Consider the following 15,082-nt stretch of genomic DNA (forward strand, 5'->3'; position numbering starts at 1 on the left):
TTCAGAGCAGAAATAATTGAAAAAGAAATGAAAGAAACAGTTCAGTTCAGTTCAGTCCCTCAGTCGTGTTCGACTCTTTGCCACCCCATGAATCACAGCACGCCAGGCCTCCCTGTCCATCACCATCTCCCAGAGTTCACTCAGACTCACATCCATCGAGTCTGTGATGCCACTCAGCCATCTCATCCTCTGTCGTCCCCTTCTCCTCCTGCCCCCAATCCTTCCCAGCATCAGAATCTTTTCCAATGAGTCAACTCTTCGCAGGAGGTGGCCAAAGTACTGGAGCTTCAGCTTTAGCATCATTCCTTCCAAAGAAATCCCAGGGTTGATCTCCTTCAGAATGGACTGGTTGGATCTCCTTGCAGTCCAAGGGACCCTCAAGAGTCTTCTCCAACACCGCAGTTCAAACGCATCAATTCTTCGGCGCTCAGCCTTCTTCACAGTCCAACTCTCACATCCATACATAACCACAGGAAACACCATAGCCTTGACTAGATGGACCTTAGTCGGCAAAGTAATGTCTCTGCTTTTGAATATACTATCTAGGTTGGTCATAACTTTTCTTCCAAGGGGTAAGCATCTTTTAATTTCATGGCTGCAGTCACCATCTGCAGTGATTTACATGTAAGACCAGAAACTATAAAACTCTTAGAGGAAAACATAGGCAGAACACTCAATGACATAAATCAAAGCAAGATCGTCTATGACCCACCTCCTAGAGTAATGGAAATAAAAACAGAAGTAAAAAACTGGGACCTGATTAAACTTAAAAGCTTTTGTGCAGCAAAGGAAACTATAAGCAAGGTGAAAAGATATACCCTCAGAATGGGAGGAAATAGCAAATGAAACAACTGAAAAAGGATTTATTTCCAAAATATACAAGCAGCTCATACCACTCAATGCCAGAAAAACAAACACCTCAATCAAAAAGTGGGGAAAAAAAAAAACCTAAACAGACATTTCTCCAAGGAAGTCATACAGATGGCTAACAAACACATGAAAAGATGCTCAACATCACTCATTATTAGAGAAATACAAATCAAAACCACAATGAGCTATCACCTCACACCAGTCATAATGGCCATCATCAAAAAGTCTACAAATGATAAATGCTGGAGAGGATGTGGATAAAAGGGAATCTTCTTGCAGTGTTGGTGGGAATGTAAATTTATACGGCCACTTTGGAAGACATTATGGAGATTCCTTAAAAAACTAGAAATAAGCCCACCGTATGACCCTGATGCTGGGAAAGATTGAGGGCAGGAGAAGAAGGGGATTGCAGAGGATGAGATGATTGGATGGCATCACCAACTCAATGGACAGGAGTTTCAGTGAACTCCAGGAGTTGGTGGTGGACTTGGAGGCCTGGCGTGCTGCGGTTCATGGAGTCTCAAAGAGTTGGAGCAACAGAACTGAACTGACTGATGACCCACCAATCCCACTCCTAAGCATATACCCTCAGGGAACCAAAACTGAGAAAGACACATGTATCCCATTGTTCACTGCAGCACTATTTATAATAGCTAGAACATGGAAACAACCTAGATGTCCATTGACAGATGAATGGATAAAGAAGCTGTGGTACATATACAGGATGGAATATTACTGAGCCATAAAACGGAATGCATTTGAGTCAGTTCTAATGAGGTGGATGAACCTAGAACCTATTATACAGAGTGAAGTAAGTCAGAAAGAGAAAGATGAATATCGTATTCTTATGCCTATATACAGAATCTAGAAAAGTTGTACTGACGAATTTTCTTACAGGGCAGCACTGGAGAAACAAATGTAGAGAATAGATGTGTGGACATGGGGAGAGGGGAGGAGAGGGTGAGATGTATGGAAAGAGTAACAGGGAAACTTACATCACCATATGTAAAATAGATAGCTGATGGGAATTAGCTGTATGGCTAATGAAACTCAAACAGGGGCTCTGTATCAACCCAGAGGGGTGGGATGGGGAGGGAGATGGGAGGGAAGTTCAAAAGGGAGGGGATATATGTATTCGTCAGTTCAGTTCAGTTGCTCAGTCGTGTCTGGCTCTGTGCAACCCTATGGACTGCAGCACACCAGGCCTCCCTGTCCATCACCAACTCCCGGAGTCCACCCAAACCCATGTCCATTGTGTCGATGATTCCATCCAACCATCTCATCCCTTGTCGCCCCCTTCTCCTCCTGCCCTCAATCTTTCCCAGCATCAGAGTCTTTTCAAATGAGTCAGTTCTTTGCATCAGGTGGCCAAAGTATTGGAGTTTCAGCTTCAACATCAGTCCTTAAAATGAACACCCAAGACTGATCTCCTTTAGGATGGACTGGTTGGATCTCCTTGCAGTCCAAGGGACTCTCAAGAGTCTTCTCAACACCACACTTCAAAAGCATCAATTCTTCTGTGCTCAGCTTTCTTTATACTCCAACTCTCACATCCATACACGACTACTGGAAAAACCATAGCCTTGACTAGATGGACCTTTGTTGACAAAGTAATGTCTCTGCTTTTTAATATGCCGTCTAGTTTGGTCATAAAGTTCCTTCCAAGGAGTAAACGTCTTTTAATTTCATGGCTGCAATCACAATTTGCAGTGATTTTGGAGCCCAGAAAAATAAAGTCAGCCACTGGTTCCACTGTTTCCCCATTTATTTGCCATGAAGTGATAGGACCAGGTGCCATGATCTTAGTTTTCTGAATGTTGAGCTTTAAGCCAACTTGTTCACTCTGTTTCATCAAGAGGCTCTTTAGCTCTTCTTCACTTTCTGCCATAAGGGTGGTGTCATCCGCATATCTGAGGTTATTGATATTTCTTCCAGCAATCTTGATTCCAGCTTGTGCTTCCTCCAGCCCAGCGTTTCTCATGATGTACTCTGCACATAAGTTAAATGAAGAAGTGAAGTTGCTCAGTTGTGTCTGACTCTTTGCGACCTCATGGACTATAGCCTACCAGGCTCCTCTGTCCATGGGGTTTTCCAGGCAAGAGTTCTGGAGTGGTTAAGCAGGGTGAACATACAGCCTAGACGTACTCTTTTTCCTGTTTGGAACCAGTCTGTTGTTCCATGTCCAGTTCTAACTGTTGCTTCCTGACCTGTATACAGGTTTCTCAAGAGGCAGGTCAGGTGGCTGGTATTCCCATCTCTTTCAGAATTTTCCACAGTTTACTGTGATCCGTATAGTCAAAGGCTTTGACATAGTCAATAAAGTAGAAATAGATGTTTCTGGAATTCTCTTACTTTTTCCATGATCCAGTGGACTTTGGCCATTTGATCTCTGGTTCCTCTGCCTTTTCTACAACCAGCTTGAATATCTGGAAGTTCACGGTTCACGTATTGCTGAAGCCTGGCTTGGAGAATTTTGAGCATTACTTTAGTAGAGTGTGAGATGAGTGCAGTTGTGCGGTAGTTTGAGCATTCTTTGCATTGCCTTTCTTTGGGATTGGAATGAAAACTGACCTGTGGCCACTGCTGAGTTTTCCAAATTTGCTGACATATTGAGTGCAGCACTTTCACAGCATCATCTTTTAAAATTTGAGATAGCTCAACTGGAATACCATTGCCTCCACTAACTTTGTTCGTAGTAATGCTTCCTAAGGCCCTCCTGACTTCACATTCCAGCAAGTCTGGCTCTAGGTGAGTGTGAGTGATCACACCTTCATGAGTATCTGGGTCATGAAGATCTTTTTTGTATAGTTCTTCTCTGTCTTCTTGCCACCTCTTCTTAACATCTTCTGCTTCTGTTAGGTCCATATCATTTCTGTATGTATATGTATGCATACAGATATATGTATACTTATGGCTGATTTATGTTGCGGTTTGACAGAAAACAACAAAATTCTGTAAAGCAATTATCCTTCAATAAAAAAATAATTAAAAAAAAAAACGGACTGTTTCCCGGTGGGGTTGGTGGGGTTGGTGGGGTTGGTGGGGTTGGTGAAGCATGGAGCGGGTGGGCGGCGGCGGCGGCGATTGCTGCGGCTCCTCCTCCGCAGACCCGCGAAGTACCTTCGTGCTGAGTAACCTAGCGGAGGTGGTGGAGCGTGTCTTCACCTTCCTGCCTGCTAAGGCGTTGCTGCGGGTGGCCGGCGTGTGTCGCTTATGGAGGGAGTGTGTGCGCAGAGTGTTGCGGACTCATCGGAATGTGACCTGGATCTCCGCGCTCTCGGCGGATCCCTGCCATCTGGCGCAGCATTGCCTGGTCCGCGTGGTAGCCGAAGAGCTTGAGATGAATGAACTGAAAGTGAAAGAGCGTAAGTGAAAAATGAGTGAGTAGATGGACTCAAAACACCAGCACTGACCTGAAGAAAGAATGTCCATATATTACCACAGACAGTTCTTTACATGGCGGATTCGGAAAATTTCATTAATCTGGAGGAGTGTCGTGGCCATAAGAGAGCCAGGAAAAGAACTACTATGGAAGCAGCGTTTGCCCTTGAGAAGCTCTTCCCAAAACAATGCCAAGTCCTTGGGATTGTGACCCCAGGAATTGTAGTGACACCAATAGGATCACGTAGCAATCGACCTCAGGAAATAGAAATTGGAGAATCTGGTTTTGCTCTATTATTTCCTCAAATTGATGGAATAAAAATAAAGCCCTTTCATTTTATTAAGGATCCAAAGAAATTAACACTAGAAAGGCATCAACTCACTGAAGTAGGTCTTGTCGATAACCCTGAGCTTCGTGTGGTCCTTGTATTTGGCTATAACTGCTGTAAGGTGGGAGCCAGTGATTACCTGCAGCGAGTCGTCAGCACGTTCAGTGATATGAATGTCATCTTGGCTGGAGGCCAGGTGGACAACCTGGCATCACTGACTTCTGAAAAGAGCCCCCTGGACATTGATGCCACTGGTGTGGTCGGACTGTCATTTAGTGGACAGCAAGTCCAGGGTGCCACAGTGCTTCTCAACGAGGATGTCAACAACGAGAAGGCTGCTGACGCTGCCATGCAGCGCCTCAAGGCAGCGAACATTCCGGAGCAGAACACCATCGGTTTCATGTTTGCATGCGTCGGCAGGGGCTCTCAGTATTACAGAGCCAAGAAGAATGTGGAGGCTGATGCATTTAGAAAGTTTTTTCCTAGTGTTCCTTTATTTGGCTTCTTTGGAAATGGAGAAATTGGATGTGATCGCATAGTCACTGGGAACTTCATATTGAAGAAATGTAATGAGTTTAACTATAATGATCTATTTCACAGCTATACAACAATAATGGCACTGATTCATCTTGGGTCATCTAAATAAAGCTACCTGTAAAGTGGCTTTCACAATATATAACTTGTAGGCTCTGCCTTTTCTGGAAAATGGAAACTTGGGAGGTGTATATTTCAGACAGAAGAAACTTTATATGTATCTGTTTTGTAGCTTTGACACTCTAAAGATTTTTTTGGTAGTTTTTAATGTATTAGAGGAAGGATAACTTTGTATATAACATAACGGGGACCCAGAGTTGAGAACTTTTACATCAGGCACAAGCGAACCGATTATGACTATTGCACCAGGCTGTGTGACTGCTGTATGACAGGACTTTACATAGTCTTCTGCATGGAAAGATTGAGAAAGGATCCATCACTGGAAGGAGAGCTGAGACATTCCATGACTACCTCTGCAGTGTGAGATGATCTTTCAGCAGAATCATGAAGATTTTTTTCTTCCTTAATAAAAGAGAAAACTATACAAATGGCTTGATAAATTTTTCTCTGCTTTACAGTTTCACCATGCTTTTCAGAAGCTGTAACAAAATTATTACTGACTTTTTACTTGATAAGTATTAAAGAACTGTTTTGTTTTAGTACTCTATGAAGTTGCTTAGTCAAATGAACTGCCAAGACTAATCCATATTCTATTATAAGGGAAAACATTTTCCTTTTCCCTCAGTAAAGACATTGCAACATGGACAAGGGATCGAGGCTAGAGTCACACTTGGGTATCAGCTGCTGCCTTTGTGTGCTAGAGTCCTTGAAGAGTAACTGCTGACCTTAGTCACTCACTGTAGCCCTCAGGGCATAGTCACCAGCAAATAAACATCAATGTTGAGACTAAAAAAAATAAAAAATAAAAAAAAAACGGAGGAAAGGGAACAGTGTCCTGATAATGGTTATCATTTGTTGAATGTGTGTTATGTGCCAGGAACTGTTGCCAAGCATTTTATTTGAATTATCAAGTAAATTTTCTGACAGACCAATGAGGTACAGGTCCTATTTCTATCTCCTTTTACAGATATGAAAATCAAGGCTCACAGAGTTTACATAACTAGCAAAGTCTTCATAGCTATTTGGTGAAGGTGCAGGAATTCAAATCCAGGCCTGTATTACTCCAAAAGCTCATGCTTTTTACCAGTAAATTACATCCCCAATCATTTCGTGCATTTTTCATGGGGATGGTGCTGAATCATTTGGCTTACTGGTTTTCTGACTCATCTCACTGAACAGGGCCAGATCCAGCGTGTCTTCTGCACTCTGTTTCTCCCTGCCCTTTTTTTTCCAGCATAGTACACCTACTCTATTACCTTCTTTCTTTCCATTGGTCATAAAGCAGTAGCTTCTTATGGAGTGTTCCTGTGATGCAGTAGAAGTCTGGTAAGTTTGCCAGGGAGTAAAAGTGCATTTGTTCAGGGCTGTAATGTTTTTTGAAAGGGATATTCAATGACAGATCTGACTTCTTTATGAGCCTCATCTATATCCTTGTGATTGGAAAAATGCTTCAGTAAGTAATGCCTCCATGAAGTTTCACTGTCACATGCATTTATTTTTAAAGATTTGGCAATAAAAAGTACTCAAATTATTGATAATACATAATTAATATAAAGTAAATAATATGTGTTTTAAAATAAAAAGTGATGAGAATGTGGTTTGTTTGTTTTTTTTGTAAGCCAAAGACTTATGATAGATGGATTATCCATCAATAAGGAATATGTGAACACATTAATCTGGGGACTTAGTTTTTCTCTTTTTATCAGGAAAAAAGACCTGATTCTCCTCTTCAGAAGAAAGAGTGTTTTTTTTTTTTTTAAACTCATTAAGATGGTTCCAAAAGTCTTGGCTAGCAAACACCTTTTTAAAAAATCAATTTTTCAATAATTTAGAGTGAATCAGACCCTTATAGTTACATTTCCCTTAAGAGAGATATGCTTTCACAATAATTAAAGTTGAGGCAGCTTTATAGATCTTCAGATAATGTGCTCAGAAAATGTCCTTTGATTTGCTGTGAACCTGAAAGCTTTGATAAAACTGAATAGGACTGGGATTAACTTCCCCCCTTCACTGCCAGCTGTGGCACATGACCCAAAGATAGATGCCCACCTCATCTATGTTTTCTTACTCTTTTATTAACAAAATTCAGACTTTTAGCTGCATATAGGTATCTTTACATTTCCTGGCTTCCTTTGCAGCTACATATGTTCATCTGCGTTTTGGCCAACATGACGTAAGCAGAAGTATTCTGTGGAATTCCGCAGAGACCTCCTTTAAGTGGGGAGAGGGGCATCTAAAAAGGCACCCTTCCTTCATAGCTGAATCTAGTAGACTGGCTGGAGTTCTTGCAGCCATTTTAGATGAGGAAGACAAGAGCCATACGTCAAGGATGGCAGAGTAGTGAGCCTTTGTGCTGCTACAGTACCTGCTTTGAATTTGCTCTCTTGACTTCCTTTACAAGAGACATTTGTTTTTGTTTTTTATGTCAGTCTTTTGTGGGTTTGTAACTACATTTAATTATAACTAATAAAAATAGTGACTCAGCAGGTTTGAGGAAACAGCAAGAACATGAATATAATAAGTTTAGCTGTATTTATTGAGCCCCTTCTATGTGCCAGGAACTATTCTGAGAGCTTTATCTGTTATAGCTCACATAACTCACTCAAAAGTCTTCTAAGAGACTGTTATCCCCATTTTACAGGTGATGAAACAGAAGCATGTAGAGGTTAAATCACTTACCCAGTTTCATACAACCAAGCCAGGACCTAAAACCAATCTAGGTCTAGAACTTTCTCTAAATCACTATGGGGATGTGACTTGACAACATTTCGAAAACAAGTAAAAGCTAGATATTTGATAAAGTGTGTTTTATAGCTGTATGCTCAGTCATGTCTGATTCTTTGCAACCCCATGGACTGTAACGCACTAGGCTCCTTGGTCCATGGGATTTTCCAGGCAAGAATGCTGGAGTAACTTGCCATTTCCTCCTCCAGGGGATCTTCCTGGCCCAGGGACTGAACCCCAGTCTCCTTCGTCTTCTGCACCGCAGGCAGATTCTAGTCACAGATTAGAAGAAATAGCCAGACTCAGACTCCAGCTTTTCCCCACGTAGCAGATTTATCCCCTATCCCTGACTGTCACTATGTTGAGTGTCCCCTGGAACTTTGCCGAACTCTGCCTGTGCCGCGAACTTCCCAGGTGGCAGGACCTAACCCTGTGTGTTGGGCACCCACTCTGGGCCTGGCACTCTGCCAGGCACATAAATGCATTCACGACAGCCCTGAACAAAAGGCTGCACGGGCTGTTCAGAGAGTTACTGAACCTTTGAGTAAAGTTGAGAAACGAGGGAGATACAGAACAACATCACTACACCTAGGGAACCCATGAGTGTTTCCAAAACGGAAGTGACAGCCCATGATTAAGTGCTGTGTGAGCAGGAAGGAAACAATGTTGGGAAGCAGAAGGAATGGAGATCTTTGGGATCCAAAGCTCTCAGGGAGTAAGTCTCTTACTAAGGGTAAATTCTGGGTTAATGTTGGTAAAATCAGTCGGTGATGGGCTCTTGCAGAGATGGTAAGACTTGGCTTAGTAGTAGGTAAATTAGGCTGCCCTCTCCTTTCTGCCCTTTCTGTGTCACAAGTTTAGTTCCTTCAATTCCATGCTTACCTGCTTTGGTACCTAATCCTCTTCTCACTGCTGGCCATGCTTCGCAGCCTCTCTCCCTAGATAAGTTCTGCTCATCCTTCTGCTCTCCGTGACCTACCAGGAGGCTCTTCTTAGTAGACCAGATCTCTCTAATACACCCTCTGAATGTGGTAAAAACCCATCAAAATGGAAGATTTGGTTCTAAAGTCAGTACCTATTGTGAGAATTTTGTCAGCCAGAATTACCCTTGAAAACCCCATAGGCAGCAAGATCCACAGCGGAAACTGGCAAAACAGCAGAAGCAAAAATTCAGTATTTAGTTTTGCTTCCGTTGAGATACTGGCCTATTTTAGGGTCTAAGTTAATGAAAGAATTATATCACATTCAGCTGAGCATCCCCAGGAGCTCAGGTAGGAGACCATGATATAAATGGTGCCCTCTGAAGTTGTTCAGGGCCTGCAGAACTGTATATGAGGGCTTGTTAAGAATTATATGTAACAATAGGAGACACACTATGAGAAAATCAGAGCTGAAGCTAATACCCAGCAAAGAGCGGATTTACATCCTACTCTAGTTCTGGGTTCCCTGAGTGGGATGGTGAAATAAATCAATTGCGTTATTTATATTGCTCAATTTCTCCCTGCATCTTCATTTGCTTCCTGAATCTTGGGTGCAGTTGAATTTGTGTCATTTCTATGCAAACCACAAATCTTGTGCACTTCCTTTTATAACACTCATTATCTTTGAATTTTTCATGGATTGTTTGTAATTATGAGCTTAATGTTCATGGTTGATTACACATTCCATGAGGGCAGGGGCATGTCCACCTGCTGTAGCTCAGAACCAACACAGTACCTGACTCAGTTTTGCCAGGCAGTTCCTTGTCCAACACTGATGTGGCTTTCTAGTCTCCGGCCTTCAAGACAATCCACTGAGCAGCTTTCTCAGTTACTTAGGGCTGAAATCTAGAGCTGCTGAGGCACTCAGTTAAGCCTGCGGGGAGATAAAACCTGCCTGGGCTGGTGCTGCTCTAATGCTGCAGAAACTCCTGAAACTGATAATTATCCAGAGATACTTGATATATGAAAGGCCTTAGGAGCTTGGGACCACCTTGGCTCATTATCACCTCATTAAGCCCCCCACCTCTAAATGCTCTTCTCACCATTCCCACTGCCAGCCCCAGGCCCCCGCCTGACTTTGACTGAGGCCTTTTCACTAGTGAACTTCACTGCAGCGTGATCTTGAGCATATGTCCGTGTTGCTTTCTGAAAAGGCAACCAGGTAACACCAGCATGATCTCCTCTCTCTTAATTTTTTCTTTTATTTTGCAAAAAGTAAAAGTAAAGGGAACTAATGAAAAGTCAAAAAGTAAATGAAAGCAGAAAACAACCTCACCACTCAAATACCCCAATACAATTTTAATTAACTTTGCCTTTTTTCCCTGGACAATTTAACACAATTAAACCCCCTATTTTATACTAGTTGTGACTTGCAGTCTTTAAAGTAACACTATTATGTATTCATATTTCTGTTTTTCATTATGCCCTTTATAAGCATAATTTTAATTACAAGGTGTAAAATTTTCTGAAAACATGAAAATAATTTTTTATCTAATGTTTCTCTTATAAAGTAATAATAGGCACTTACAGGTTGTCCTTATTAGATACAAAGAATCAGGCTGTGTCATTTTCTCAGATCTTATCCTCCCAACTCTGGGATTCTGTAAAAAATTGGCTGAATACTCTTAGGATGTATAAAAGCAAAATATCATATTTCAACTCTCAACTGTTTTAGAGCCAGTGGCTAAGTTAGTTCTACAGCTCTACCCATCATTTTGATAATAACTATTGTTCATTTATTCTGCATGGACTGTCTGGTCCCACACTGTAGTATATGCATCAAGAGAAATGTAATCTCTCTGCATAGTGTGATTCCTCTATTTCCTCCAAATTTTTATTATCTTTTGAATCTGCCTGCTTATTAGGGTGTCTGTCTTTTGTATGAAAGGTGGTCTTCAGATACTCAGGTGATTCTTGACTGTTTATATTTGAGAATGGGGTACCAATTAGCTGATCGAAAATTCTGTTACAGGGCTTATCAGCACAGTGCTCCCTATAGGGGAAGCTGGATGGTTTGCTTACTATGAGAATCTTTGAATTTCTTCTCTTGCTTTCACTGGAGTCCCCAGAAAAAATCTTCCTTTGAGAGGAATGATGCTAAAGCTGAAACTCATGCAAAGTACTTTGGCCACCTCATGCGAAGAGTTGACTCATTGGAAAAGACTCTGATGCTGGGAGGGATTGGGGGCAGGAGGAGAAGGGGACGACCGAGGATGAGATGGCTGGATGGCATCACGGACTCGATGGACATGAGTCTAAGTAAACTCCGGGAGTTGGTGATGGACAGGGAGGCCTGGCGTGCTGCGATTCATGAAGTTGCAAAGAGTCGGATACGACTGAGTGACTGAACTGAACTGAACTGAACTGAGCAGCGATACAGGCCTGGCTTCTTGAGTTCAAGAGAGCAGGGTGGGGATGAGGTTGGATGTCTCTACACTCACTATGAAATCTTTTGCTCTTTCTTTCCTATTTGCACTTCAGCTCCCCTACTCTCACTTGCCTGGTATCCTTTATCCAGATCCAGTTTTGCTCTTTCCAGGGAATAAGTCTTTGGCCAGATTGGGGAAAGGGATGGTCATGCCCATGTCAGGTCAGTGTTGAGCTTGCCTTTTCATTATATAGGCTTTCAAGTAGACCTCCTATTTTCAACCACAAATATCACTTCCAGAGATAATGTGTACCACTAAATTCCTAAGCCTTTGGGGGTTCTGCAGGGCAGATGGTGTCGCTTCTTAACTTTCTGAACAACCAGTTTAGGATTCAGGTCACTTAGGGTTCCTGGCTCTTCTTTCCAAGCTTCCAAAAGTTTGTTGCTACTATCACCTTTTACATTCTTTTTGGCCTTATTTCTTTTAAAAGATGTACCCTCGTACCTCACACTCACCAGGATGAGAGTGTTAGCAAGAATGTAGAGAGATTGAAAGTTTTGTGTATTGTTGATGGGAATGTAAAATGGTGTGTCCACTATGGAAAACAGAATGATGATTCCGCAAAAAATTAAAAATAGACTTATCGTGTGATCCAGCATTCCCTTCTTGGGTATATACCCAAGAGAATTGAAGACAGGACTTGAAGAGATATATGTGTACACCCCTGTTCAAAGCAGCACTATTGACGGTAGCTGTGTCCAATGACAGATGAACAGATAAAATGTGGAATAGACATACAATGGAATATTATTCAGCCTGCAAAAGGAAGGAAATTCTGACACTTTCAAAGATGAACCTTGGAAACATTAAGTGAAATAAGACAATCAGAGAAGGTCAAATGCTATATGACTCCACTGATATAAGGTGCCTAGAGTAGTTAAATTCAGAGACAGAACGGTGGTTACCAGGGGCCAAGAGTAGGGGGAGAATGGGGATTTATTATTTCATGCATACAGAGCTACAGTTTTGCCAGGTGAAAAGAGTTCTGGAGATGGACGATAGTGATAGTTACATAACAGTGTGAAGGCACTTAATTGCACGCTGAGCTAAAAAAATGGTTAAGTGGTTAAGATTTTAAATTTTATATTATGTTTATTTTACTACAGTTTAAAAAAAAAAGGAATACCCCTTTACTTTTACTTCACTCCCAACTTGAGAGAGAGAAAACTAATTAATCTGCTCAATCTGTTATATGAATAGAAGTCCATTATTTCCTATTTAATAGGACGCCTTCTGGAACTTAAATGACTTGCCCTGGACACAGAGCTAGTCATTGGTGGGTGAGGATTTGATCTCATTCTGGGAGGAAGTCTGGGGCTCTTAACTGCTGTGATGCATTGATTCACTCGTTCTTTCAGCAACCAGCAAACATTCTTTTAGCATCTTCTTTGTTCCATCATTCTTGATGGTAACAGTGAGCCCAAATGTTTAGCTTGTATTGCATTACAGTGAGAGGAGGGGATTCCATAGAATAGCAAGAACATATACAGACCAGACAGTAGCAAATATTGATGCGTGTCATGATGGAAACAAAATGCTGACTGCAGTGTGCTGGTGGGGAACACTTTTGAGTTGAGACCTTAAAGTGGAGATGGTTTCAGCAACGTGAACATGTGGGCATAGGAACAGCATGAGAAACAGCATGTGTTTAGGCCTCAGGAGGGGACTAAGACTGATTCTTTTAAGGAAGTCAAAAAGACCAATTTAGCAGAATGTAGTCAGAGAGGGGATTAGCAAGAGGCAGGGTAAAAGATTTTTTAAATGTGGAGCCTCATGAGCCTTGAAGTAAGGCAGATGGAGTTTCCCTCAGGGTGATAAGAGAAAGCCCCTAGAGGGTTTTCAGAAGGGGAAAGATGTGATGACTTTGCCTTTTAGCATGTGGTTGACTTTCACCAAGTGTCTACCATATAACAAGTGCTTAGGTAGACACTAGAAATGCAGCAATGAGCAGACACTGTGGCCCACAAGGAAATTATAGTCTACTAAACTCCTTGGAAGAAAAGTTATGGCCAACCTAGACAGCATATTCAAAAGCAGAGACATTACTTTGCCGACTAAGGTCCGCCTAGTCAAGGCTATGGTTTTTCCTGTGGTCATGTATGGATGTGAGAGTTGGACTGTGAAGAAGGCTGAGCGCCGAAGAATTGATGCTTTTGAATTGTGGTGTTGGAGAAGACTCTTGACAGTCCCTTGGACTGCAAGGAGATCCAACTAGTCCATTCTGAAGGAGATCAGCCTTGGGATTTTCTTTGGAAGGAATGATGCTAAAGCTGAAACTCCAGTACTTTGGCCACCTCATGCGAAGAGTTGACTCATTGGAAAAGATTCTGATGCTGGGAGGGATTGAGGGCAGGAGGAAAAGGGGATGACAGAGGATGAGATGGCTGGATGGCATCACTGACTCGATGGACGTGCATCTGAGTGAACCCCGGGAGTTGGTGATGGACAGGGAGGCCTGGCGTGCTGTGATTCATGGGGTCGCAAAGAGTCGGACACGACTGAGCAACTGAACTGAACTGAAGGAAGAACGAGCAGACAATGCCATGAAAATATAGCAGCCTAGCCCACAGTGTACACTCTGAGACTAAAGATGATTTTTAGGAAATAATTTCCAGGATCAGTACAGAAATCCATCTGTAGTTCAGCTTGGCCTTTCCCAAATAAAACAACAAGAGCTTTATTTCTTCACCAAATAAAACACCAAGAGTTTGTTTTAAATAACATCTTGTAACAGATTTTTGAACTCATGGAATGTGAAATACACCCTGGGAAACACTGAATTAAGGAAAGATGACAAGTTACATGCCAGGTGAGATGGCTACGCTGAGAGGAGCGCGAGCACAGTTCAGGGTGTGGAAGAGGTAGGCATTCAGGGTGGCCTTCCAGGAGGAGCTGAGCCCTGAGTCGCTTCCTATGGTGGAAAGAGAAGTTAGCTATGTGAAGAAGCAAGGAAAGGGATATTCCAAGAACAGCCTGAGTACAGACATCGAGACCCAAATAAGCCACTTCATTATCCCAGGAAAATAGATGAACAGATTTTGAGCAGGACAGGATCCATTTGCTTGTTTCACTCTGTAGTGGAAAGAGTTATTTTAGAATGGAGATAGTAGAATGTAGTTTTCCTCATCTGGATTTTAATGTCAACTGCTGATTTCTGCTGTCCAGTCGGCACCTGTCCTCTGTTGCCTTTGTCGGCCTCTCTCACTTCCCCAGTATCCTTTCCACAGCCTTTTTTCACCTGCCCTGCACATGCAGTGCAGCGCTATCTTGGGAAGGACAGACAGAAGCCCCTCGCCGTGCACTTCTTTCACCTGTGTCAGGTGGCTCCACCTTCCTGGAAACATGGACTTCCTGTGAGCACCTAAGCTCTGTAGCACTATCCTTTCTGTGTTTACGTCGTTTCCACATTCTCTCACATTGCCTCCCCGTGTGGTGTTCCCTTCCACATCCTTCCAAGTTTATTTGCATCTCATTGGTGCAAGGCAGCATAATGAGAGGATGTCATATTTCCCACAGGAGAGAGTCTCGCTCATAGCAGGACCCACGGAAATGGAAAGGTACCTCGCAGATACCCAACAATCTCGCTTCTGTGTGCTCAGCCCCTTCTGTCTGATAGAATAGGGGTACTTTACATGGATTATGCTTTCTTCATTGTTATTAGATGATTGAAAGAAATAGCTTCTGCTTATTTAGTACTTACAAGGTACCAGACACT

General features: G+C 42.3%; 2 protein-coding genes and 1 non-coding gene across 20 annotated transcripts in view; all 3 read left to right on the plus strand.

The window, feature by feature from the left end:
* The window catches only part of FGGY (FGGY carbohydrate kinase domain containing), a 510,923-nt gene that overhangs the window by 223,612 nt on the left and 272,229 nt on the right, over window positions 1-15,082 (plus strand). The gene's annotated exons all lie outside the window — the stretch shown is intronic.
* Window positions 2,624-5,662, plus strand: LOC138441978 (F-box only protein 22-like). The gene is made up of 2 exons (XM_069592924.1): window positions 2,624-4,225; window positions 4,294-5,662. Exons 1-2 carry the CDS (start codon window positions 3,926-3,928, stop codon window positions 5,224-5,226), a joined length of 1,233 nt encoding a protein of 410 aa, XP_069449025.1. The 5' UTR covers window positions 2,624-3,925; the 3' UTR covers window positions 5,227-5,662.
* On the plus strand, window positions 5,886-6,009 carry LOC138431631 (small nucleolar RNA SNORA3/SNORA45 family). Its single transcript, XR_011253783.1, has one exon. It is a non-coding gene; the product is annotated as a small nucleolar RNA SNORA3/SNORA45 family (small nucleolar RNA).

Source organism: Ovis canadensis, chromosome 1, assembly GCF_042477335.2.
Source record: "Ovis canadensis isolate MfBH-ARS-UI-01 breed Bighorn chromosome 1, ARS-UI_OviCan_v2, whole genome shotgun sequence".
Taxonomy (NCBI): Eukaryota; Metazoa; Chordata; class Mammalia; order Artiodactyla; family Bovidae; genus Ovis; species Ovis canadensis.